This window comes from Podarcis vaucheri (genome assembly GCF_965113315.1).
Source record: "Podarcis vaucheri genome assembly, chromosome: 5".
Taxonomy (NCBI): Eukaryota; Metazoa; Chordata; class Lepidosauria; order Squamata; family Lacertidae; genus Podarcis; species Podarcis vaucheri.
In genome coordinates, this window is record NC_138763.1 from 49898768 (window position 1) to 49924080 (window position 25313).

Genomic DNA, 25313 nt, shown 5'->3' on the forward strand with positions numbered 1-25313 from the left:
AATGACTACAATACAGGTCTTTAAACCCAGCAAGTACATTTTATCTTCAATCACATTAACCAGTGTCTGATGCACAAAATTAGGTTTGTGCCATTATAATTTTTCCCAGCTGTTAAAAAAATACCAGCAACTCTGTTTCAGCCTCTACTGAATTATGGGTTTCCTTTGTAATTTGTGTATTAAAGGGGGGAAATGTACAGTGCTATGTTTCTATATAATGATACTGCACTGGTCTAGGAATGCAATTCCGTGTTTAAACAGATATGTATCCTCTTGACAAATATTTTTATGTGCAAGTTTATTTTTAAGATTTCTGTTATCACTATTTTGCTTCCTCTGAGGTTTCCTGAACTTTGGTGCAGTTACTCTAATGCTGCTGTAGCCAACTGCTACTTGAGGAACTGAATAATAAAACCCCCCAACCAATCCATGATTGGTGCTTAAATTGACCAGCGCCAATCGTCAAAACAATACTGAAACAGCATTATCTATAGTGGTGCAGGGATGGTGCTGACAAAGATGTTACATTTTCCATCATTGTAAACATTATTCTTTTGTTTGTGGGCATCTATATAAACTTGTTTAAAATATACAAATAAATTTTATGAAATTTTATTTCTAGTAAGATTTGTTACCCTTTTCTCTTCCCACATCGCTAATGAAAAAAATTAATACTAGTTCAGTTGTCAAACTGCTGCAACAGCATAGCTCCATCTACGTTGATTAGAGGCTTACCTAGTCTACTGAAAATTGCAGCCCAGTTTTCCATACAAGTGCACAAATCTCCTGCAGTAGTTAAAAGAACAGTAGGCTCTGCTGCACTGGCCTCCAGCTTTACCTGCTTTGAAAAGAAGTGAAATGCTTTCCCATAGGAAAGTTAGCTATTCAGTCACAACAAACAACAGAATCAAGATATTAATCCTGGCAGTTTCTCATCTCAGGACACAGACATTCAGAATTTGAATGATCAGCTTCAAGGACAACTGAGAATCCTGCCTCAATATGCATGTCTTCCTAACAGGTAAACTGTCATCAATGGCATAAGCCACAGTACTGCTAGATAAAAATTAAGATACTGCTATAGTCCGATTTGACCAAGGAACATCTCTTTAGAAGAAAAAAAACCTTAGTAGTCTGTGAACTTCACAAGTGTTATTTCAAAAGTGTTGTAACTCCTACAATTTTCACCATATTACGTAATTTCATACCAGATTTAATTTTTTTCACATTTTTAGATTCTTCGGAACAAAGCCAAGAGGTTTTGAATTCTTTATTTTAATAAAAGTTAAACATACAAAACTGAAATCAACACAGTCATAAAAATTACCTCCTCCTTTTGTTAACAAGAAGAACCTCTCTCTATGGATGGATTCTAAGCTACTAGATATGGATTTTAGGCTCAAGTAAACTGTCAGACATTTACACTAATCAGTGCATCAACAAATGCTGATGGTTCCTGATCTTATTTAATTCAGAAAACAAATTACAAAAGGGAACTGCAACAACATAATATACATGGAGAATGGAGTTCAGATTAATGAGCAAGAATTACTCTTGTACGAGAAATAACTAAATCCAGTCTTGTTCATTAACTTAACACCATATTTTACAAAAATAATTATCTACACTGTATACAGGGCTATACGTTAACTTTTTGTGTCAGACACATTTCAAGATTGAGAGATAGACTACAACCCTAAGCAATACGTATGGCAAAGGGAAGCAATTGCATCCACAAGATACAAATAGGCCTGGACTTTTACACATGGTTTCCCAAATAAAATCAAGGAGGGCCAGCAATACTAACGTAAGTTAAACCTTGTAAGAGTAACCTCCTGTTGCATTTAAAAAAGCTGGATAAGCACACACAAAAAATTCAGCACAATGCAGGTGACTTGCCATATTTACCAACATAAACGCACTGAGTAATTCTCAAGAGGAATAACTATTTCTATATGTAACATTTGACTCTTTGAACACTTAAAAGTGCTGATCAAACCTGCAAAGTGACTGAATACATCTTAGGAAGCCTACAGGTAGGTTCTCAAGGCCTATAAATCAAAATGTTCTGCTCCTGACAATAAATATGCTTACCTGCTTGGCACTAGCAAGTGCTTTTTTTCCTGGTGAGAACCTCCACCTCCTTGAGCTGGGAGAAGGATGGTGGAATTTTCAAGACTTTGGATAATACCCAACTAAGTTAAAGCAGACCCCCTGATTTCAGTGGGTTTGCTCCAAGTATGAGTTGAACATCACCCCTTGTGCTGAATTCAGAGATTCCCCTAGTTTTTCTCCATACTCAGAAGAGGGCAAGAGAAATCTACATCAATTTATGATGAGCCTTGGGGAGAAGCAAGACGTCCTGCTGCTTTTGAAACAGTCCAAGATCTGGGAGTTCCTTCCACCACCCTCCCAACCTTGCAGATATTTTGCAAAGTGGGAAAACAGCAGTGTATCTTCCTGCTTTTCAAGGATTTTCTGAGACTCAGTGTGACAGAGACAAGCCCCTGGTTCTACCACTATCCAGCCTGGGCTAGGGGAAAATGACAGGGACATGCCCCTGAAGTCACACTAAGCTTTAGAGCATCTCTGAGACTTCATGTCAAAGTTCACTCCCTTCTCCTCAGTTGAGTCAATCATGAGCACAAATTTTGCCTACCAAGACCAGTCAAGCTTTGTGGAAACCCTGTTTTGCTCATGTAGATGGATTGTGTCAGCACTTCCAGCGCAATGCATTCAACCTGTAATCTTAAAATTTGAACTGCACTGTTTCTGGCTTATGAATCATTAACTGGAGATTAGATGGCCCAGATTCATTACAAGCCAAGGAAGCAGATGCAGATTGTGATCAACTAACAATTGACTTTCAAAATAGAATAAAATCCAGAGAAAGTCATCATAATTGTACTAGTTCTGCAGGAGTTACAGTGCTTAACAGCTATCCTGCAATAAGATGGCAGGCCTGTAAGCACATAAGAGGGAGCAAGGAAAGCTGGGATAACTATTTTATTTCACGACCATTTGTTTGATGGCATTCCCAACTAATGCTATAGGGATGGACACTTGAGAAATCAGACACTTCAGGATACTGCAAAGGGCATTTCATCAACACAGTCTGACGTGTGCACATTTATGCAATTTACATCTTTAAGAGCAAAGGGGTCATCTGAACAGCTATTACCTTGCTTAAGGCTTGTACCAGCATAAGCCAACTGATGTCAACAACCATTTTCACTATGCGCCAATAGTTTACTTTTAGAAAAATAGAACAATAAAAAGGTAAATGTAAAGCCCTGCAGAAGTGATGTTAAGTCATTTTCTCCCTCAATTACTGGGGCATCAAATGTCTGACATTGTACTTGGATGTATCTTGGTACTGTGTCATGGGTTTGTCTGCAATTCCACACGTTCCAACTCCAACCTTCCCTGTTACGCTCTCAGGAGAAGCAAAGATGCTTCGCTTTACCTGTGGAACAAATTAAAAGCACCAATTGTAACATTTTCAAATTTCAACAAGTCAGCAAAGGAGTGCTAATATCAAATGTTCACATGCATCATTCAAAAAGCAAAATACAACTACATTTTATTGATCATTAAACAGGAACCTTTAACAAAAAAGCTGTAATTGGAAATGAAGCACTTCTGCTCTGGTCATGGCACTCAGCAAGTCCTATTTTCTCCCAGTGAACCACTACAGTTCTATAAGGGTCCTTTCAATGCACAAAGAAGGGCTAAAGGAAAACAAAACCTTTTTTGCCCCTATAGCTATAAACTTCATAAAGTGTCACCAGCCTCAGTTGCCTGAAGTGTCTTCTGCATGCTCTGTTAAGGGTATCTTTACAATGTGGTGCTTATTAATGTTTTTCCTTTGCCGCCACCACCACTCAAAATAATTTAGCATGCAAACAGCACACACTAAAAACCTAACTCACATATCAATGGGTCAAACAGAGTGTGAGTTATATTTGGCAATACCAAACTCGAGAATATGAAACATACAGAGCTTTGTACCACGTACATTATGGCAGCCTGAAAGCATCATAGTGCAAGCAACTATGCCACAAGCTTTATAGGCATGAACTTTTAACTTTACAGGTGCTACTATTGGAACGGTTGTTATCAGAAATCTGTTGTTCAAACACAAAGAATTATACTCAAACTTTGCTACAGAAATGGCTGATTCAGATATCCAAACAGCTGGAGTTTGCTCATGTCCTTACTTGTTTGTGCTTTGCTGGTCACCAGCACCCATTTTGGGCAAAAACCATAGAAGGGAGAGTCATCAGACAAATCAGATATCCCTTTGTCTGGCTTTTGCTTATTGGCTGCAACAGTCTCAGGCAGAAAGCATGGATTAGAAATGTTCCCATAGGAAATAATGGAAATTGCAAATGCTTGCCTAGCGAACAATTTCCTGGAAATGCATTGTGCTTGGAAACTGGGACCTGCATGCATATCCATTAGTTTATCCCACCCTATCTGCAGGGACTCAAACTAAGTGTAGTGATATTTAACAATACAGTGGTACCTTGGTTACAAACACCTCGGGTTTCAGACTCCGCTAACCCGGAAGTAGTACCTCGGGTTAAGAACTTTACCTCAACATGAGAACAGAAATCACACGCTGGCGGCACAGCAGCAGCGGAAGGCCCTATTAGCTAAAGTGGTACCTCAGGTTAAGAACGGTTTCAGGTTATGAATGGACCTCTGGAATGAATTAAGTTCGTAACCAGAGGTACCACTGTACGTTAAGAATATTATAAAGAGATCTCTCCCATTGTATATTCCAGAAACAAACAGCTTTGCCTATAATATTATTTTGTCTTTGTTTGGGGGATTACTCCTGTGCTGCCATACATTTAACACTGCTCCTCTTCAGCAAGAAACCTCTATGAGTAAGCTACTAATGCAAGCATATACAAACCTGGCCTTTTTTGTTTTTTGAATAAGCTCTGTTGTTGAACTGCTGCCATTTGACTTTCTGGTCCTCTCGCTCTTGTTCCAGTTCTTTGATTCGCTGGGCCTTTTTCAAAGCTTTCTTCTTTTTATATTCTCGTTGCTGAGCAATCATTTCTTTTCTAAAATGAGAAATGGCACTGAAGGTTACTTATGTACCTCAGTTTCCTCTTCAGAAAGTCTAAGGGCAGTAATGTGTCATGGCAAGGTGGTTGCTATACAATCAGGGCAAATTTTCACAAAACATCAAATATGAAGAGATTAAGCCGAGGTGGTTAATTCTGAGTTATCCATACTGCCTTACATCCACATCTTTACCCACCAGAACTGCCTTCTTTTTACAACACTGGCAGTTCAGCCACAGTATATGGCAATGGTTTTGTATGGGCATTACATCTACATTGCAACCAACTGGAAGCCCCACATCACCTTTGCTTTAACTTCACTTTTGTTCTCAGAACATGTAGATAAAAGCAAGGATACACTGATTAAGAGAGTCTCACCTTGGGCTAGGTGAATGTAAAGATAAACTCTCAGTACAATGGGGCTTCAGCTGTCCAGGCCCATTTCATTCTCCAGCTGTAGAAAGTGCTGTCATTCCTTCTGTAAAGCAATCTGTGCATTGCAAGTTTCAATAAAGCACAGCAATCCTACTTTCATGCACTACTACGAATAACAGCTCTCTTTCAGAAATCAGTTGAAACTAGCTAATGTCTTGCTAAACACAGAGCAACTCTAGCTCAGAATTTGTCCCAGGGGAAATATACTACTACACAGGCATGGAGCAATCATTTTGGAGTTCATGAGACTAGCCAACTCAGCATGATAAGCATTAAAGTTAGTAGCACAAACCATTACACCTTCATCATAATCTCAAACCACTATGTATATGTTCACAGTAGGGATTGAGGATAATGTAAGAACTGCATTTTTAAGAACTGACCTAATTCACTCCATATATTTCAATCCATATTTAAAGATTCTTTTTCATTTGGATTTTTTTAAAAAATCACAGATTAATGTGAAATTGGAAGGGACCTATGAACAAGCACAAACAGAACAGAAACTGACACATCTGACCATCCCTAGTTCTTAGTTCAGTCCTAAGATGCCAAAGACTGTTTGGGGCTTTACAAGTTTCCCTAGGTTGGACCTCTGAAATTGGGGCAGCGAAGCCCATATCCTAAGGCATTATTTAATTTGGGGGGGGGGAGAATAGACAATGTGCATTACCTCTTTCCCAAATCTAGGGTAACTACGCAGAGTATGGTTCAATAATATCTAAGGATAGTGTTGACTTCTATGACTTTTTTGCTGTAAAATCACCTTTGGGAAGAGATGATTCATCAGCAAAGTAGCCTTACAGCTCTTCTTATTGCTATATGACACACTGAGCCAACTGAAAACTGTTTCAGCCACTTACTTGGACATGGGTTTGTTGCCACTGTCTTCCTTTGCTTTCCTTCCCTCTTCCACAGGTTTCAGATTGAGCAGGGGTGTGACTTCAGCATTGCCATATCCCGAAAAGGTGACTGCAGCTGTGCCATTCTCTTCATCTATCTCTTCAATTTCAGCTTCATAACACCTGTAAAGATATCATGGCTGTAAGCATGTGAGTAATGGTTTACAACTCAACCCTACAAAACTTGTATTTGCAGTGATTAATATTAATATTAAGTTTCAGGACATTCCTGCTTCATTTTGGATTGACATTTCAAGTCAAAACTCTTAAAACATAAATTCTGTTCAAGAATTGTCAGGTGCCTGGCACACAAAATAGTTACAATCCTAAAGTCCAAGAGCTGGTTAGTCAACTGATTTGAAATAAACTTCAGTTTTGAACCTTTTGTTACCACATATATATTTTCACCTTCACACATTTAACCTGACCTTTGTTTGATTTTGTGAGAACTAATTTGTTTAATAGAATCTGGAGGATTCATGTTTGGCTGTTTTATAATTTGTACTAATTTTCACCACCACAAGAGGCATTCAGCCACAATACCCATGTATTTCGAAGTTCTATGGGACTTACATCTTAGGAGATATGTATGCATAGGATTACAATGTGAGATTGTAATTTGACAGAGGTTTCACTGCCCTCATATAATCTCCCTCTCTGAAAGCAAGCAGTGAATTACTAACGTAAGAAGATGGATTAAGAAAAGCATTAAGCAATGTAGGGTTTGTGACAGTAACTTAAAAGAAGATAGATAATCAAGGTAATTATCTATTTTTCTCAATCACATCACCTGATACTCAAAAGCAGTACATCCTGAAGTAAACTAAGTGGAATGTCTGGGCCCAGGCATCTCAGGGGCCTAAATGGAGAAGCGGAAGGCCATGGCAAGAAAGAGACCCCAACCTTGCAGAAAAAGAACTGCTGGTTGTCTTCTTCCCATAAGGTATTAAAAAATACCTCTACCAGAAGGCAGGTCAAAGGCAACAGGACTAGGAGAAAATGTGTTGGTTCACACCATCACTTTCTGCTGTCAGCAAATCATACCAAACAGAATGACTCTGAGGGGTTTACTGCTGCATCCCACTTCAGCAAAGACCAAGGAGAATTGAATTTCTTCTGGTGGAGGACCATCACTGATTCACTTTGGAAATGTGCAAAAGGATACACCCTAGTGGTACATCACTATTTGTGAAGGGAGCTCTAAATGTCTTTATTCAACCCTCTTAAAATATTTGCCTGTGGATAGTTTTGGGAAGGATGTTAAATGCCCTGCTTTATATTCCCTTACCACCATGTCTGGATGGGTGCAACAACCACAGATCCTCCCAAAAGCAGCAGCCTTCTACATGTACACAATTGTGAGCAAGGACCTCTGCTTTCTCTAAGCCCATTCCTGCCCCACTTCAAAGAATAAATTTACAGTACAGAAAAGGGGGAGGAAGCAGTGGAAAAGTTTGCTGCCCTATACTTCTTTCCCTACTGCCGCCTCAATGGTTCCCAAGTATCTTAATACAATCTCAACAGAGTTCCAAGTTTTGAAATAAATGACATTCCAATTAACATTTTCAGATTAGGGATGAAATGTATACACAACAGATTTCAGTTACTGCACAACAGATTTTTCGAAGGTGGCAAATTTTAAAAGATATTAGAAGCCATATTATAGTGTACAACGTTCTAGTCAAATTAAACAATTAAAACAATGGACCTGGCTCTAAAGTTTAATATATTTTGTATTTGAAAAATACAAGATCCAATCAATGATTTTTACTGAACTGGTGCTCAGCCAAAGAGGAGAGTATAAACCAAAGGGAAGTATCTTACCATGGAACTGTATTATTTCATGTAACTGTTACAGAAGTTTGTTTCTACACTTACTGTCCATCTTCACTCCATATTGCCATACATCTGTCTCCAACCTTCCATGTGTGACTTGGAGGAGCAGAAGCAGAACTGTCAGAACTTGCAAGTGTTTCTGAAGGTTGTGTTGAAAGAAGGTCTTTGGTTAATTCTATAACTTCCTGGGGATGGAAAAGAACAAGTCGTCAAACACAGTTTAAGTAGACTCACCCCTGCCTATGCATGAAGACTATTTACCAACTGCGGTATTGCTGGCAAATGGTAGCAGACTGAACAACACATGAAATTTGTCCGCATAATTTACTAAAGGTTTTTCTATAAGCTTTGGGAATCTGGTTTCTTAGCAAGTATCAAATACTACTCCCATAGCTCATCCCAATTTTAATATTGGGGGAGGGCAGCAAGGAAATTTCTCGTTTGCATTACAAATGAGTATTATATTTAATGGAAGAGTAAAAAGTAGACTGCAGAAAATGATACACAACTACAGAATGGAGTTTTCTGCTCTCCTTCCAGTGATAAAGCAAGTATTACTGAGACTTTAAAAAAAGAAAATTATTGTGCAATGAATGCACTGGCTAGTGGAAGAAATAGGTTTTTCAGCAAGTTTTCTTGCTTGAATACTGAAAAACTGTACTTATGTGAGAATAGCCCACTATACACAAACCAGATACAAAGAATGAACGCATACAGAAAATACTTTTGTTTATAAAATACATATGAGCAAGGACTCAGTAGTTTCCTGCATATGTTTTTTGCTATTTAGAGATTATAAAGAAAACTATTAATAGGCTATAGCTACAGGTAATAAATTACATGTATTTTAGATTTTTAAATCTACTGGATTGTATCCAATACTGTTGTCCCACTTGTGCAACAGAACTTCTCTTTCCTTTCCTCTCCCTTGTACCCACTCAAAATCTGTTCCAGAAGGTTGGGATAGCCTCTGAAGCAGATTTTTGGGGTATCCAGGGAAAGGAGAGGAAGGTAAAACACATAACACATTGTTGTCAAACTAATTTCCCTCATCTACTTTTTCCTTCCTTCCTTCCTTCCGCTTCCCTTCCCCTCCTCTTTTTCTCTTGTCCCTTTAATTTGTAACCATGGGGCGGGGCCTCTGCATCATTTCATTTAGGCAGTGAGCCTGCCACCATCATTGAACTTTTGATTGAGATGAGCTTCTCTGAGAGACAGTATCTGCCTGAAAGGTGGAATAAAAATAGAACAAATTTTAACAAGAAAAGGAATAATTTAATACATATGCACCTTTCATATCTGATGCGATTAAGACTTGTCTTTTGTCCTCAGATATTGGCAGCTGAACAATAAGCTTGTAAAAGGCTGCTCTTACATGTAGAAATGGCAAAGAAAACATGAATGAACAAACAGACCATATGACAAATTCATTTGCAAAATACAGTCTAAGAGCTAGAACCACTGATGACTGTTTAGTGCTTGCAAGGCACACCTGAGTCATATACTAAAGATAACAGCACACGTAATAGTGCATTATCTAGTATTCTAAATTTGTTTCCTAAAAGACCCTAGTTTACAGTGATTTTCAAAAAGCAAAACTCAAATGAACACACAGATAAACATTTACTCCAGGACAGTGCTTTTCAATTTGTGGTAATCATTCCACCTGGCTTAATGTAAAAGATTACAAGTTTTTTAAAAAAGCATTTAGAGATCAGTGTTAAAGTATCAGTATTAAAAGACTGCATACAGCACTGAGCAAAATATAAAAGTACGAAGTTCTATTGATTAACCAGCTACATTAACCCATTAAAACTTTTTAGCAACTAAAAAGGTGCCCCAATTGACTGAGCAGAAGGTTCTTAAATATACATATTTTCGGCACACAAGCACTCATAAAAATTGTGGGTGGCAAACACCATCTTTAAAAAAGCATTTTTTCTCATGCACAAGCAAATGCCTTTTCTGAGATAATAACTCTTACAATTCACATGTGGATCGTCTGAAAACAAAATGGCTTATTTGTTCATTTATTTCAGGGGTCAGCAAACTTTTTCAGCAGACCCCTCAAACCTTGTGGGGGGGCCAGACTATTTTTTTTTTCGGGGGGGAGAACGAATTCCTATGCCTCACAAATAACCCAGAAAGGCATTTTAAATAAAAGCACACATTCTACTCATGTAAAAACACCAGGCAGGCCCCACAAATAACCCAGAGATGCATTTTAAATAAAAGGACACCTTCTACTCATGTAAAAACACGCTGATTCCCGGACAGTCTGAGGGCCAGATTTAGAAGGCGATTGGACCGGATCTGGCCCCCGGGCCTTAGTTTGCCTACCCATGATTTATCTGACTTATATGGCCCCCTTCATCAAAAGATCTCAGGGCGGTTGATTGCTTCTGAACTCTCATTTTTACTCAGGTGCATATTTTATGTCAATTTAATTGCCAAAAATTCATACAATTGAGATGCCTTTAATCACTTTAATGAGGTGACAGCCCTAGTTCTTTGTGAAAGATTTTAAACCCCAACATTTAGCACATCTCGTTAATATCACCATAGTAAATTCTTTGCCACTGACAGTGTAGAAGATCCTCTTCACTATACGTGTAAAAACATTTAAGTTACAAAGCTATTTCTTATTCTCACCTGTAAGTCTTTTTTGAGCTTTAGTAAATCTTCATTTTCTCCATTTCCCGTCAAAGCAGCTTCAACTTGTTGGAGTTGAGCTTTATAGCTAGCTAACTGTTTTGCAAGGTCTTCTGACATCTGGAAAGGGAAAAAAGGCATTACAAAATACTGTAATGACGAAATACAGTGGAACAATATTTAGAAACCACTTCTTTCCTTCATGTTGTGTCTCTTGTTCATACTGTCATGTGCACACGATTTGCCCAGAATCCAAATCAGAGCTGCCTTTAGGGAGGAGAGTGGTTCCTCATGAACCAGAAACATGACTCATGTCAATAAGGAGTTGTGCCTTCAGTGTTGTGGACCCAATTCCATGGAATGCCTCCGCTACACCAGAAGGCACCAACCCTACTGAATTTCAGGTGCCTGGTGCAACCTGTTTTATTGCAGGAGACCTTTGCACCTTGAATCCTTCTTAGATGTTTACATTTTTTATTTATCTGTTGCTGTACACCACCCTAATGGTCCTGTTACTTAAGGGTAGCTTACAAATATATTAAACATTCTGCACATTCCAAGATTCTGTTGTATTCAGTTTTCCAGAACACAGTCCTTGAGAAGTATGACTATTCAACTGTTCTTAACACGAGAGTCATTTTCAGCATCATACTGGACAACCAAACCCCTTGCCTGACCTTGACTAAATCCTTCTCTCTTAGCATTAGTTCCCATAAGGAAATTCACAGCAACACATGGATTGTGTTTATGGATCTTCTGCCACAATTCTGTTATCTAGCCTTGGACAAACCTCTTTCCTCAGTCTTTGTCAAGGTGACAGATACAAGATGGTACAGATCACAGAGCGGGTGAGGCATGGAGCAGAGCTGGGGTGGAACTCTTGAGCATCAAACTAGTGCTCACTTTGGAAATATAAAAACTGAAAGCAATCCAAACACAGATCCTTTGTTAATACCTAAGAACTATCCTAGTCCTTTCAACACCGGGTGTGAAGTTTAGAGAACACTATCTGTACAGAATTAGCAGAAGCCAAATTTGGTAGGAATGGCTTGAATAGCACGTGACCTGCAAATTCTGCATATCAACACCATACTGTGGACAATACCCTCTTTATAATCACATTACAAGGATACAACCCGACAAAAAAGGACTTGACTCCAATTAAAAGGCCCATACGCCGAAAAAAAGCCCGCAAAAGCGGTGCCATTAAAACCCAGCTGTCCTGCTACAAAGGAGCGGGGGTTTCGGGACAGAATGGAAGAGCCGAGACGGACCTCCCGTAAAAAAAAACAGTATAATCCTCGGAACACAGAAGGCGAATCTTGCAAGCCGACGAAACAGGCCTCCACGTGCGGGAAGCCCGCAGACAATGGCTGGCCGTAGACAAAACTTCAGGCGGCGGAATCACTGGGAACCGGGCGGAAAACGCGCCTGGGCCTGAGGGAGGGCCTAACGGAGGCCCCGGAGCGAGTGAGGAAGGGGCCGGAGGCCTGGAGAGCCGAGCGCCGTGTACGGAGAGGGGAGGTCGTGACGGAGGGTCGAGGAGAGCGAAGGGCCTCCCCGCCTTCGCCCTGCGAGAGGAGAGGGAAGTGGGGGAAGGGCCGCGCCTCTCACCTTGGCCTCGCGCGCCGGGGGCCTCTCTCCGTCCCGTCAGGCCTCAGGAGAAGCGGCTGTACTCGCGCGCGCGCGCACCCACGCGAGATTTGCCACCCCCCCTCCCGACCCCCAACGAACGTCGCCCCCTCCCTTCTTGCTGCTTCCTAGCGACGACGCCAAGAGCCCGGTCGGCGGAAATGAACGCTCGCGAGAGGGGGAAGCCGGACCTGACGAAGAAGCCGGATCACATGACCACTCCGGGGGTGGGGAAAGCACAAACCAAGAGGAAGATCGAAACCGATACTTCCGACTCCCAGTTGCGATTCCTTGGAATCCTCCATGTGCGGGGCGAGAGTGGCGGAAGTGCAAAATAAGTAGCGTTCGGCATGTGAGAGTCAACGCAAAAAACCCAATCTCGCCGCAGGGCTTATTATTTAAACTGATCGAATCTTCTAGGGGGGAATCGGAGCGGGATTTCTGCCCTTCTGAAATAATTATTTTGGCGGGGGGCACCGCTGCTTTTAACTGCCTTGTGCTCAGGTTCTCCTCGCTGGTTCCTCGCAGGCCTCTGGCTGGCCAATGAGAACAGGGCGCGGGACTAGGTGGGCCATTGGCCTGACATGTTATGCACCTGGAAATAAGCCCTATTGGATCCCAAAGGAGCAAGACTCTTAACGTCAAGGTCATGGGTTTGAGCCCCACGTTGGGCAAAAGTTTCCTGCCTTGCAGGGGGTTGGACTAGATGACCCTCATGGTACCTTCCAACTCTACAATTCTATTATTCTAAAATATAACCCCACTGGCAGGTACAGTCTTATTTTAATTATGCAACCAGATCAGCCTGAACAAATTTAAAAAGGAAGGGAAACGGAGCTTGGTTCCAAGAAAAATGACTCTGGCAATCCCACCCACCACTGAACCCAGTGGGGTTTGACTTTACGTCAGGTTTCGGTAACCTGCTGCCCATGAACCACAAGCGGCTCACGGGGGTCGTTTAAACGGCCCCCGAACCAAGCTGCCTGCTCGGCAAGTCCCAAAACACTGGGCTAAACCGGCGCAGCACAGAGCGGGGACTCGCTTCCATGGTGCTGGAAATTGCGTCTACGCAGAGGCGATCCAGCCCACAGAGTGATCTCCGTGGGAGTGAACCAGGCCAGGCGAGGTAAACCTTGCCGACCCCTGCTTTAGGCGTGATCCCTGGAAGGTAACCCCCATGTAAATTGCATACCCTCCAACACTTCTCTGCTGAAAATAGGGACATTCTATTCTACATCAGGAAGCTTCTCCTGCGTTTGAGCTCTTGGTACATATCCGTAATAAACACATATATACATTGTGGGACCACAATGCTAAGATTGGAGACAAGCTCCTGTTTGCTCTCACAACTTGAACTTTGAAGCACGTATCAAAATGGCACTTGGAAAGTAACCTAGTCAGGATCTGCCCTTCTGTGAGATCCAGTATCCCACCCCTGGTGGAGACATTTCTGAGCAGGATGGACCACTGTCTTACTCAAAATAAGGCAATATTTGTTATGACCCTAACACCATCCTCCAGCAGCCTCCATGCTACATACCGGAATCATCACCCAACACTCCATACGGTTGTTGGTTTTTTGTGGGGAGGGGGGATGCAAAATACTTTTTGGATTAGATGCCTTTTGTTCATGGTACTTAGGATTGTAATAAACATAAATCTGCCCTTATTCGCTTATGGGGGAAACAAGAGCCCTTATAGAGTCCTTTGTAGGTTCTCCATCGGTCAGAGAAAATAACAGAGGCCAACCAGAGAATATTGAGAAGCAAAGCAGCTAGTAAGACGATCTTTATTGACTGTTGCAACAGGGTGCTCCCCTCACACACAGGAAAGAGGAGGACCCAGAACAAAGGTGTGCCCACCCTTATATAGACATTTTAAATTGCCCGCCCTGGAGTCCAAGACCACCCCCAGAAACATCATACATGCATCACAGAAGCTCAAGGACCCCGCCCCCAGATACATCATACCTACATCACAGAAAACCTACAACAGAAATCTGAGTGCGTTTATCTCCTGTCTGGCAGGTTACCTGTTAATGGTCACTTGATTGGATTACCTGGGGAGCCTGGTCAGTCTTTTGTAATGATAAATACTTAGTTTCCTGAGCCAGGTCACAGGTTCACCCTATTCATACACAGACATACCCTTAAGACAGGATTCATGAATGAACAGACAATGGGGAGGCTTTTCCATTTTCCTTTGACCTTGCAGAGAAATATTTGAGATCTATTTGGGAGGGAGAAAATGGTTTCAGGACTTTTTCTCTGGGCTTTCAGACATGTGGTTTATATATGCAGTTATGAACATTTTATATATATATATAGAGAGAGAGCCTTATTCAGGATCTATTGTTTATTTCTATTATTCTCAATCACAGTTTTATATGTTTATAATGATCTTGTAAAAATAAAAAGACAATAAGCCCCTCTTCTTTTGCCTTACTGAGAACAGTCAAAATTGCTGCTAAATAGCAATGAAACCATATATGGCGACATAAATATTAAGAGTGTTTTAAGATGCTAGGAATACCTGCTGTCAGGGCTGCTTCAGCTGCAGGTCAGCATGGAGACTCAGAGACAAGCAGTAAAGTTGATTCTTTATTCAAGGAAACAGAATAAAAACAGAGAAACCCATGGGCAACACTAGCCCTGATAAAGCAGTTGCCGAAATTGACAATCTGTGCCTCTCACTTCCCCCTAAATCTCCTCCCCATCTGGCTGTTTCTCCATGAGACTTAAGCTCCGTCAGGGAGAGGCCCACTGTGCTCTTTGCTACATGCAAAGCCCTCTTTGCCCTTGGAGACAAGGGGGTTGGGGGATCTGAATACAGTAGGACTGGCAGACTCCTGTGAATCTATTGCAGCCTCAGCCCCCACCTCCTTCCCAGCTGCCTGTCCTACATCTGCAGTGCTTTCTGCCTCTTCTTCCTTTCTCTCATTCAAGCCTGTTGCTTGTTGAGGGTTGACAGCCCTCAACCATCCTGTCCCACCTTCATCCTCGGACCTGTCTTCCATGTCCTACCACCACTCCCTTGGCTCTGAGCCTTCTTCTGAGACTTTGCTAGGGGGTTCTCTGGCTGGAGCCTCCCACCACTCCTCCACATTCAGCCAGTCCCTGGACTCAACTACACAGCGGCAATTATAATGTTATAAGTGTGTTATAAAAATGTGCCACCAGATGGTGCTGTAGAGCTCAATGGCAAATTGCACATACAGTGGTACCTCTGGATGCGAACGGAATCCATTCCAGAGCCCCGTTCGCATCCAGAAGCGAATACACCCCGCGTCTGCGCGGGTCGCGATTCACCGCTTCTGCGCATGCACATGACATCATTTCGACCGTCTGCAGACGCGCTCTGTTACTTCCGGGTCGCTGCAGCGCGCAACCCGAAAATACTTATCCCGAAGCTACTTCAACCCGAGGTATGACTGTATATATTTATAGTGGGGGGTTTTGTCACATTTTTTATATCTATGTAGATCCAGTGCCTGACACCTATTGATCTGAGACTCATCACTGAATGAATGCCATTAGTGCAAGGAAGGAAGCGGAAGATATAATTTTATGATAAATACACACTTTAAGGATCATAGTCAGCTTAAAGGCAACACAAAAATTCAAAAAACAAAAACACTGTTTTAAATATCACTTGTGTAAAACAACTTTTGAGTTTTTACAGCAGCTCATTCTTTTCTCTCCCCTGCCAATGTCTGTGCCAAGCACTAGATGGCAGCTCTGCTGCATTTGCACAAAACCTTCCATCCCTCCCAGTTTCTTTGACTGTGCTGTGTGTGTATATATCTAATATAACTGAATGGAAATATATATTACTAGGGGAAAGCAATTCATTTATGTTGACTTGGGGTGTGCTTAGCAGCTCCTTTTCTGTGTTACTACATTTCTTATTAAACTTTATTTTTACTAGATTACCCATCATCATGCAAACACCCAACACCAAGTATTGCAAATAAAATTAAGTTTATATGCTTTTAGGGCATATTTCAGGTTGCTCTTATGGCATCTTTAATCCCTTGAAAAACTGCCTTGGCTGCCAAGCCAGAATGTCTGGAAAGATTACACATTCTTTGAATGAAGAAAGGTAGGCCAGTCATGCAAATAATTTAGAGGCAACTACCCATCATTTGAGGATGCGGGTGGCGCTGTGAGCTAAAGCCTCAACGCCTAGGGCTTGCCGATCGAAAGGTCGGCGGTTCGAATCCCCGCGGCGGGGTGCGCTCCCGTCGTTCGGTCCCAGCGCCTGCCAACCTAGCAGTTCGAAAGCACCCCCGGGGGCAAGTAGATAAATAGGTACCGCTTACCAGCGGGAAGGTAAACGGCGTTCCGTGTGCGGCTCTGGCTCGCCAGAGCAGCGTTGTCACGCTGGCCACGTGACCCGGAAGTGTCCCCGGACAGCGCTGGCCCCCGGCCAATAGATGTGAGATGGGCGCACAAACCCCAGAGTCTGTCAAGACTGGCCCGTTCGGGCAGGGGTACCTTTACCTTTACCTTACCCATCATTTGGCACAAATACCTGAACTGCTCCTTCCTTTCCTCATTGGTAAAGATTTGCCACTGGCCCCTTTGTCTTCTGTTCACCTCTAAAGGCAGAACCACTACCTGCTGTCCTTGAAGTGGAACCTGTGGCAAATGCCCTCTCAAGACACACTGGACCAAGCCCGATGCACTTGTGTTTGGTTAAACACACGGTTTTTAGTTTGGCCATACAGGTCACATCCATCCCATACATTTAAAATTCATTTATATCTCTTTAGAACTCTTTAGAACTCTAGCCCAATGGTTGCCATTAATTTGATTCAGAATTGATTTTAGAATGAATTGATTTTAGAATGTATTTCAATTAATTGATTGTGATTTTATGTAAACTGTGTTACTTTTACTGTTGTTAGCCGCTCTGAGCCCAGCTTTGGCTGGGGAGGGCGGGATATAAATAAAATTTATTATTATTATTATTATTATTCAGTCACAATTCTCCCCAAAGAAACCTGGGAGTTGTTCTTTACTCCTTACAGAGCTGCAATTCCTAGCACCCTTAACAATCCTCAGCAGTGATGGTGGAATACATAGAGCTTTAAGATAAGTTTGAAATGCGTCTGGAAATTTAGCTCTTGTATGACTGAAAAATCTACATAATCTTGCTTTTATCAAATAAAGCAGGTGGGGGAAATCATCACAACTAGAAACACATTGACGTATGATCACCAGCATAAGGGAACTGTTCTAGTGCTACTTTCCCAAAGACAAAAAGACCCAAACGCAACATACACAATCAGTTAAGAAATGCTTAACAAAATAAAACACTCATCCAAACATTTTCATTTTAATCCATGGGGCAATTTCACTGCAGACCAGGGTGATCAAAAGAGACCATTTCTGCTTTAGGCATTCATATTACAGAGCTGGCTATGACTAATAAACGAGTTACTTCCCACAGTGCTACTGATGACCAATTTGTACAGCTAAAAGGAACAAAGCTAACACAGGTCGTGCTCAACATAAAGCAAGCAAATCCCAGGAATGAGTCAGAGATTGTGCATGATATTTTACAATAAAGGAAGGGAACGGGCAGAACCACTTTTCTTGTGTACATAAAGACAATGGAGCATAAGGAACAGCTTGCATTGACATTGTTCACTTTGCGCTGATGGGGTTTTTTGTTGTTGTTTAATTGAAATGGTTTCTATCAACTTGTGTGTGCTCTTGCATACACCCTGTGTAAATCTATTCCTCAATAGGTAAAACATAATTGGAAAAGAAGAAATAGATTTATATGAGAATAATATTAATAACAAAAGATCAATAGGCCAACTAGTCAAGGACATGGAAATACAGGTATTTCCCATTTCTGTTGTCCAAATTTAAAGTTGTATCTAGTTTTCTGATGACCAGGATCTTGAATTCTCTCAACTATGAGCTGAATAAAGAGCATGAAATTCACTCTCGACTCCGAGTATATTTCATGCACTAGTGCTGTTCGGTAAATTTTTGTGCAAGAGCTAGCCGAATACATCTCATAGTGCAGTGCTATCACAGTGTTATCAGGGATTGTGTTACAGTATATGCAGCAGTGAATGCAGAAAATATCAGCTGTCGTGTGCGTTCTAAGGAGCCATAAAATGGTCTTGAGAATGAACATGTGCAAAGTCTTACACGTGCATGACCCGTTGAGCTCCTCTGGACTTGGAGCTGCTAAGTTGGAAAGTACTCTTTCATCAGCAGAATAAGCCTTTCTCCTAGCAGAAGCAAACCTTTGGTTCCAGCCCTGTAGCTAGGAATTCCACTTGATATCATACTGTGATGACAGCACTGCTCTGCATTTCTCCTCTTTTGAAAGAGCTAGCTGGCCTGTTGTTTTCAAGATGCCAGTGAAGAAAGCTAAGGCCGCTGTAGTTTTAGTTTTCCTCTTTTTCCAATGTAGCAAGATTTAACATTTTGAACCTGGACAAACATCACAGGGATAGTATGGGTGAAAGAGAAAAAAAAGCAAAAGTCTAATTCCCCCGTGGAGCCTCGTTTTTCCTTCATGACGCATGTCTTGCCAATATTTGAGCTGCCCTCTTCCATCGTCTCCCACAGCGCCTACTACTCTGGCCTGATCCCTTTGTGGAAAAGTGTATTTGAATAAAATCCCCAGGCAAGTGGCATGGCATGACACTGGATTAATGTAGCCCAAAGGGGTTGGAGCTACATGACTTCAGATGATGGTGACTTCTGTGACATAAATTCTTCAGCAAGATCAGGTAAACCTGTCACTTTAGAGGAAACTTGGGGGTATTTATCTTACAGCTATGACTAATCCATTGCACTGTGACTCACTCTGTGATGCGTCATCAGAAACCTCTCAGACTTTCTAGCGGTTCAGTTAACAAACCAATACATTTTTAAAAATCAATTTTCTCAAGCTAATTGGATAGGTCGCCTTAGTACTCTGGTGAGCTGCATGTAATGAAACAGGAGGGTCAAAATGGCCAGAGTACGGGTGGCATAAATCTGGGTCTGAACATGTGTGAGGTTGCATTATGGCACCTACCACATGGCAGCAGCGACGGCAAAGAAGAGTCACCTTTTTACCACCATTGTGTCCACAAGTAGCCTTCTGGAAGAGCTTTTCCAAGTGGTGAATGGGCTTTTGTCCTCTGGCCAAGAGAGCATTGCTCTGACACCCTCAGCAGCACTTTAAGGACAAAATTGGCAGTTAGAGCATGTCCAGTTGCGCTTTCCACTGCACTGTCTGCTCCATCTGTACCAGACCAGTTTTGATTATTGTGGCCTGAGGGTGTTGACAAGCTGGTTTCTTAAAGTTAGCCCATGGGGGTTGACTGGGTGGGTCCAGAGAGTGATCAAGTGCTCACTGGAATATGGGGAGGTACCATCTGCCCTGAAGGAGGGGTCCATAAGAGAACCTCCCTGGAACCAGAAATATTATACAATTATTGCCCTGTGGCTAACACTCCCTCAGTGGCTAGAAGCACCTATCTCCAGCTACAGCTGGTTTCTCCAGTTGCAGCCTCTTTGGGACAGAAATGAGGTAGCTCTGGTAGTCATTGCTCTGGTAATTTCCAGATTGGATCATTGCAATGCAGTCACTTCACACCAGTATTTAAACCCAAAATGTCTTCTAGACTCCAGATATCCGAGAGACCCTCTCAGGTGTTGATAAGCTTGAGGGGCTGCCTTGGTAGTTCCACCTCCCTCAGAAATTCAGGGTGGTGGCGCCCCAGCAGATGGTATTCTGTGTGTCAGTCCCTCCCTAAGTTGTGGACTTCCCATCCCACAGAGCTGCATCCATCACCTTCCCTATACAGCTTTTGGGGAATACTGATGATGCACCACTTTACCCCATGCGCCTTTGTGTGTTTTTTTCAGGATGCACCCTATTCTTGTGATGCCGATGACACCCAGTATGCCGATGACACCCAACTCTATCTGTTGATGGATGGCCATCCTGACTCGGCCCCAGACCCAGACACACTGACCAGACACACTGACCAGATGTTTGGAAGCTGTGGCTGGATGGTTACGTGGGAGCCGGTTGAAGCTAAATCCTTCGAAGACAGAGGTCCTGTGGCTGGGACGGGGCGATATGGGATTGGGGGGGCAACTCCCATCTCTTGCGGGGGCGCAATTAGTGCCAGCACCGTCCGTTAAGAGTTTGGGTGTAATCTTCGACACCTCCCTTTCCATGGAGGCGCAGATTGCAGCTATAACAAAGGCGGCATTTTTCCATCTCCGCCAAGCTAAGCAGTTGGCTCCTTACCTCTCTCGCCCTGACCTAGCCACTGTGATCCACGCGACGGTCACCTCCAGACTGGATTATTGTAACTCGCTCTACGTGGGGCTGCCCTTGAGACTGACCCAGAAACTCCAGCGGGTGCAGAATGCTGCAGCGAGACTCCTTACGAGGTCTTCGCTGCGAGATCACATTCACCCGGTGCTATACCAGCTGCACTGGCTCCCGGTGGAGTACAGGATCAGGTTTAAGGTGCTGGTTTTAACCTTTAAAGCCCTATATGGCCTAGGACCCTCGTACCTACGGGACCGCCTCTCCTGGTATGCCCCACAGAGAAACCTACGGTCTTCAAATAAAAACATCTTGAAGGTCCCAGGCCACAGAGAAGTTAGGCTGGCCTCAACTAGAGCCAGGGCTTTTTCGGCTGTGGCTCCGATCTGGTGGAACACTCTGTCACAAGAGACCAGGGCCCTGCGGGACTTGACATCCTTCCGCAGGGCCTGCAAGACAGAGCTGTTCCACCAGGCCTTTGGCCAGGGCACAGCCTGACTCCCTCCCTCGGCAATCTTCGCAGAGCTCTGGCCCAATGGTTGCTAGTGGCTTGAATTAATTAATTTTTATAATGAATGATTTTAGAATGTTGTTTATGTTGTACCTTTGTACTGTTTTATTGTTGTTAGCCGCCCTGAGCCCGGCTTCGGCTGGGGAGGGCGGGATATAAATAAAATTTATTATTATTATTATTATTATTATTATTATTATTATTATTATTATTGTAATTTGCTTCATATGTTTCTAACACTGAATTTAAATTGTTGTAACCTGCCTTGGCACTCGCTGGTGAAGGGTGATGTTTGAAGCTGAGAAAACCCCAATCGCTATAATGTTGGTGGGTAAGCCATCAATACTGAGCGGCGCTGTTTGGTGCTAGTAACAAAATAATTAATGTGTATAAATATACATGCCTTGTTAAGACCATATCTACTTTAATTAGCTACATTAAATAAACAAAATTGGAACATGAAATAATTATGTTTTGCTTCCGATATGAGCTTAACGATAATATTAATTGCCTTTCAGCTTGAAAGACACCCAAGGTGATAAACAACGCAGGGAAAAAAATATGAAACACGAAGGCTGCATATTTATTTGATGTATATTGAACAACGCAGGTCTTACTTCCAAGAAATCATGCATCATGCATCATCCAAGAAATCATGCATAAGATTTGTCTACCCACCACTGAGTCCCCTTTCATTGTTTATTCACATATATTTTGTTGGGAGAAAAATTGTTCACTTACTACAGAGGATGTCAACAAGATGCCCTCCAGATGTTGGAGTACAATTCCCGCCAGCTTTTGCCTATGTGGCCAATGACTGGAGTGATAAAAGTTGTAGTCCAGCAACATCTGGAGGGAACCACATGGACTATCCCTGGCCTAATACAACCCAAGTCTTAAGGAACCTTACTGAGTAAAAAAAAATGTGATAAATCACCCGGTTACATTTTATCAACTATTTTGCAATTGCTGATCATGTATCAAATAGAAGCTAACCATGAAAACCTGGACAGCTACCATTTGATAGCCATGCCAGCAATTAACTACTGGTGAAGCAGGTCCCTTCCCAGTAGCAAATATGTTCTCTTGGCCTTCCTGGGGAAACAAGGCTCTAATTTATTATTCTGTCTTGTTCCATAGTAGAATGGATATGGGAGTGGGGAATGCTAGAAGCTTTTCAGCCAGTATTTGGGTCTCAGGAGTCCAAGAAGTCAAGACCATAGGTCAGGAAATTATTCACAAACACCTGAAACTATTGATTATACTTATTGCAATGAAACTTGATGTGGAAGTTCAAGATATGTGCAAGACTATGGAATTCAGGAATAAAATTTACCGCATCCATGACCTTAAAAGAGAATTTGTTAAAAAATAATGTATAGGTGGTATTTAACACCCACCAAACTAGCAAAGATGTACAAAATGAAAAATAAGAACTGTTGGAAATGCACTGTAGAAGAGGGCATTTTTTTCCACATGTGGTGGTTGTGTGAGAAGGTGAAGACTTTTTGGGATAGTGTGTATAACAAGTTAAAAAATATCTTTAGGTACACCTTTCATTAAAAAAAAACCCAGTGGCATTTTTGCTATGAATGGTTGGAGAGGACATTAAAAAAGAAGGTCATAAATTCTTCCTGTATGCCACAGCAGCAGGAAGACTACTCCTCGCACAGAGATAGATGGAAACAACAGGATATTCCTACAATTGAAGAATGGCAACAGAAAGTATTGGAGTATGCAGAAATAGCAAGGCTAACTGGAAGAATCCGACAGCAGGACAATGAGAAATTCCAAAAAGAATGGTCCAAATTTATGGTATACTTAGAGAAAACTACATAAATAAAGACACTCACAGGACTGAAATAAAACTCATAACATTTATTGTAAACATTTGGTTGGACCATAAGATGTAATGCTGTAAAAAAAATAAGGATTGTATGTTTAAAGTGTAATACAAAAACGTATTAAGGAATTATAGACATTTATAGAATGTATATATAGTAAACACGCTTAAGTAAGAGCAATATAGAGAAGCCAGAAGAGGGGTGAAAGGAAGTTAATTCGGATAAGATATAGATTCTCAGGAGAATAATATTGTTAAGCTGTATTGTGTTTAAGATATTTGAAAAAAATCATTAAAAAGGATTGAAGGAAAAGAAAGGAAGTTCAAGATATGTGATCTGTCTCAGTGCTATTCTACATGTTACACTAAATAATGAGGTAGCAGATTATTACATTCACCATGTGAAAAGCAACTAGCCTTTAAAATGTTATAGGTGTCCAGCAAGCTGATCTTCAATGAAATTTGGAGGTGTTTGCCCTTTCCCATGCAGAAAGAGAAGGAACTACTGCTAGCTTATATCTTGCTCAGCTAATTTCTCCTGCTTCTTAATTGTTAAGGAAATTAGTTGTATGAGATGAAAGAGATAACAGCCACAAGCCAGCACCTTGTTTTCTTGATATGAAGGCAAATACCTCCAAGTTTTCCTTGACTATCTGGAAGGCACCCTTAAATGGTGAGCAGTCAAAGCCTGTATCCTTGCATATGGTCAATGTAAAACATAGCCTGTCTCTGAGGTGGCAGAATTCTGGACTGCATCTCTAGAGATTGATGCAATCCCAGGTGGTCTTTTCATAGAACAACATTAAAATGGAGTATCCCTACCAGCAAGCAAGCACAATGGGAAGAGGGTTTCTCTAAAAGTTTTCCTGCAGGGCAAGAGCTTTAAATATTCCCAGCGCTCCAAGGCAATGGTATTTTATGCATATATGCACTATACTATACAGGGCAAATATTTGCTATTGAACCCACATCGCTATTGCTCCAAATATGTTTGCAGGGAAGTTGCTGAGAACACTTTGCCACCAAACATGATAAACATCTATCAAACTACCTTATTATCATGGCACATTCAATTGCTTTGGGGACTGGGCATACAAATCCGGGGAAAAAGATTTCATTTGACACTCATCAAAGCCAGCAACGACGTCTGCTATACAAACACTGCAGAACACTCTTTCTTTTCAAGCTGTTTTCACAGTTGGGATGAAATCACAGCTGTATAGATTTGAGAAATAACACTGTGCCATTTCAATAAGCACTGAAGTCTTGCTTAGGACCTCAGATGCATACAAATCTCCACTCCTCCTTTCCATTGTGTTATTTGGGAGGAGGAGCGCATACAACACTTGAGGTGCGACAGAGCTGCTGTTGGAGGAAAGCTGTGAGTGGAACTAGACACATTGGGCGTATGCGCTAGCACTTAGCTTGGTTTGTAACATAGGACCGTTTGTAATCAGGGTCAGGAACCTCAACTGCAAGGGGGATGCCATGCTCAGCTTTGGCCTTTCCCACGCAGTCACACAATGTCAGACACGTTCAAACACATGAACATGCATGCGCCAGACATGTGGACACGTGTTTGCAAACACATGCACAGCATTTTCAGTGCTCCCCACTCCAGCATTGGGATGAGGTGCTGAAAAGATTCCTCTACTTGCCCTTTAGAGAATACCCATACACCCCACTGGCCTTTTACTTGTAAAGAGTAAGCAGAGGGCTTATCTCGGATCTTAGTGCTAGGCTCTAAGATAAGAGGTCCCTCTGTCTGCTATTCAAGGTAGCACTTCTCCCTGCCCCAGTGCTGGAGTGGGAGTGAGCATAAATGCTGTCTTTTACTCTTAAAATTCAGCCAAGACATTTTATCTCACAATCAGATCTGGAAATAAAGTTGCAGGGGCTAGCAAGCCATTTTCTGCGGTTTGGTGGACTATAGCAAAAGCAGACCTTCTGCAAGTAGGCTCCCACACAACTGGGAATCCCCAGAGGTGGAAAAGCTGAGTAACCTTATACTTTTGGAGAACCCATTATTGTACAAAAAAGGCTACTGTCTAGCTTAGATTATTTTCAGAATAAACTGTTTTTTTCTTTTACGCAACCTAGGTTTCTCTGCCTGCTTCGCT

General features: G+C 41.9%; 1 protein-coding gene across 1 annotated transcript; it reads right to left on the reverse strand.

Annotated features, from left to right (window-relative positions):
- Positions 1–1255: 1255 nt before the first annotated feature.
- Positions 1256–12652, reverse strand: SMNDC1 (survival motor neuron domain containing 1). Its single transcript, XM_082225288.1, has 6 exons — positions 12521–12652; positions 10907–11026; positions 8297–8439; positions 6380–6541; positions 4925–5078; positions 1256–3466 (listed from the first exon to the last, which is right to left on the reverse strand). Exons 2-6 carry the CDS (start codon positions 11024–11026, stop codon positions 3329–3331), a joined length of 717 nt encoding a protein of 238 aa, XP_082081414.1. The 5' UTR covers positions 12521–12652; the 3' UTR covers positions 1256–3328.
- Positions 12653–25313: the final 12661 nt, after the last annotated feature.

Excerpts from the sequence above, each read along its gene's own strand:
- SMNDC1 (XM_082225288.1), bottom strand. The coding sequence starts at position 11,026 with ATGTCAGAAGACCTTGCAAAACAGTTAGCTAGCTATAAAGCTCAACTC. Across the intron at positions 8,440-10,906 it reads AGCTCAAAAAAGACTTACAG|GAAGTTATAGAATTAACCAA; the intron begins GTGAGAATAAGA and ends TTCCATCCCCAG. Across the intron at positions 5,079-6,379 it reads GGCAACAAACCCATGTCCAA|AAAAGAAATGATTGCTCAGC; the intron begins GTAAGTGGCTGA and ends TTCTCATTTTAG.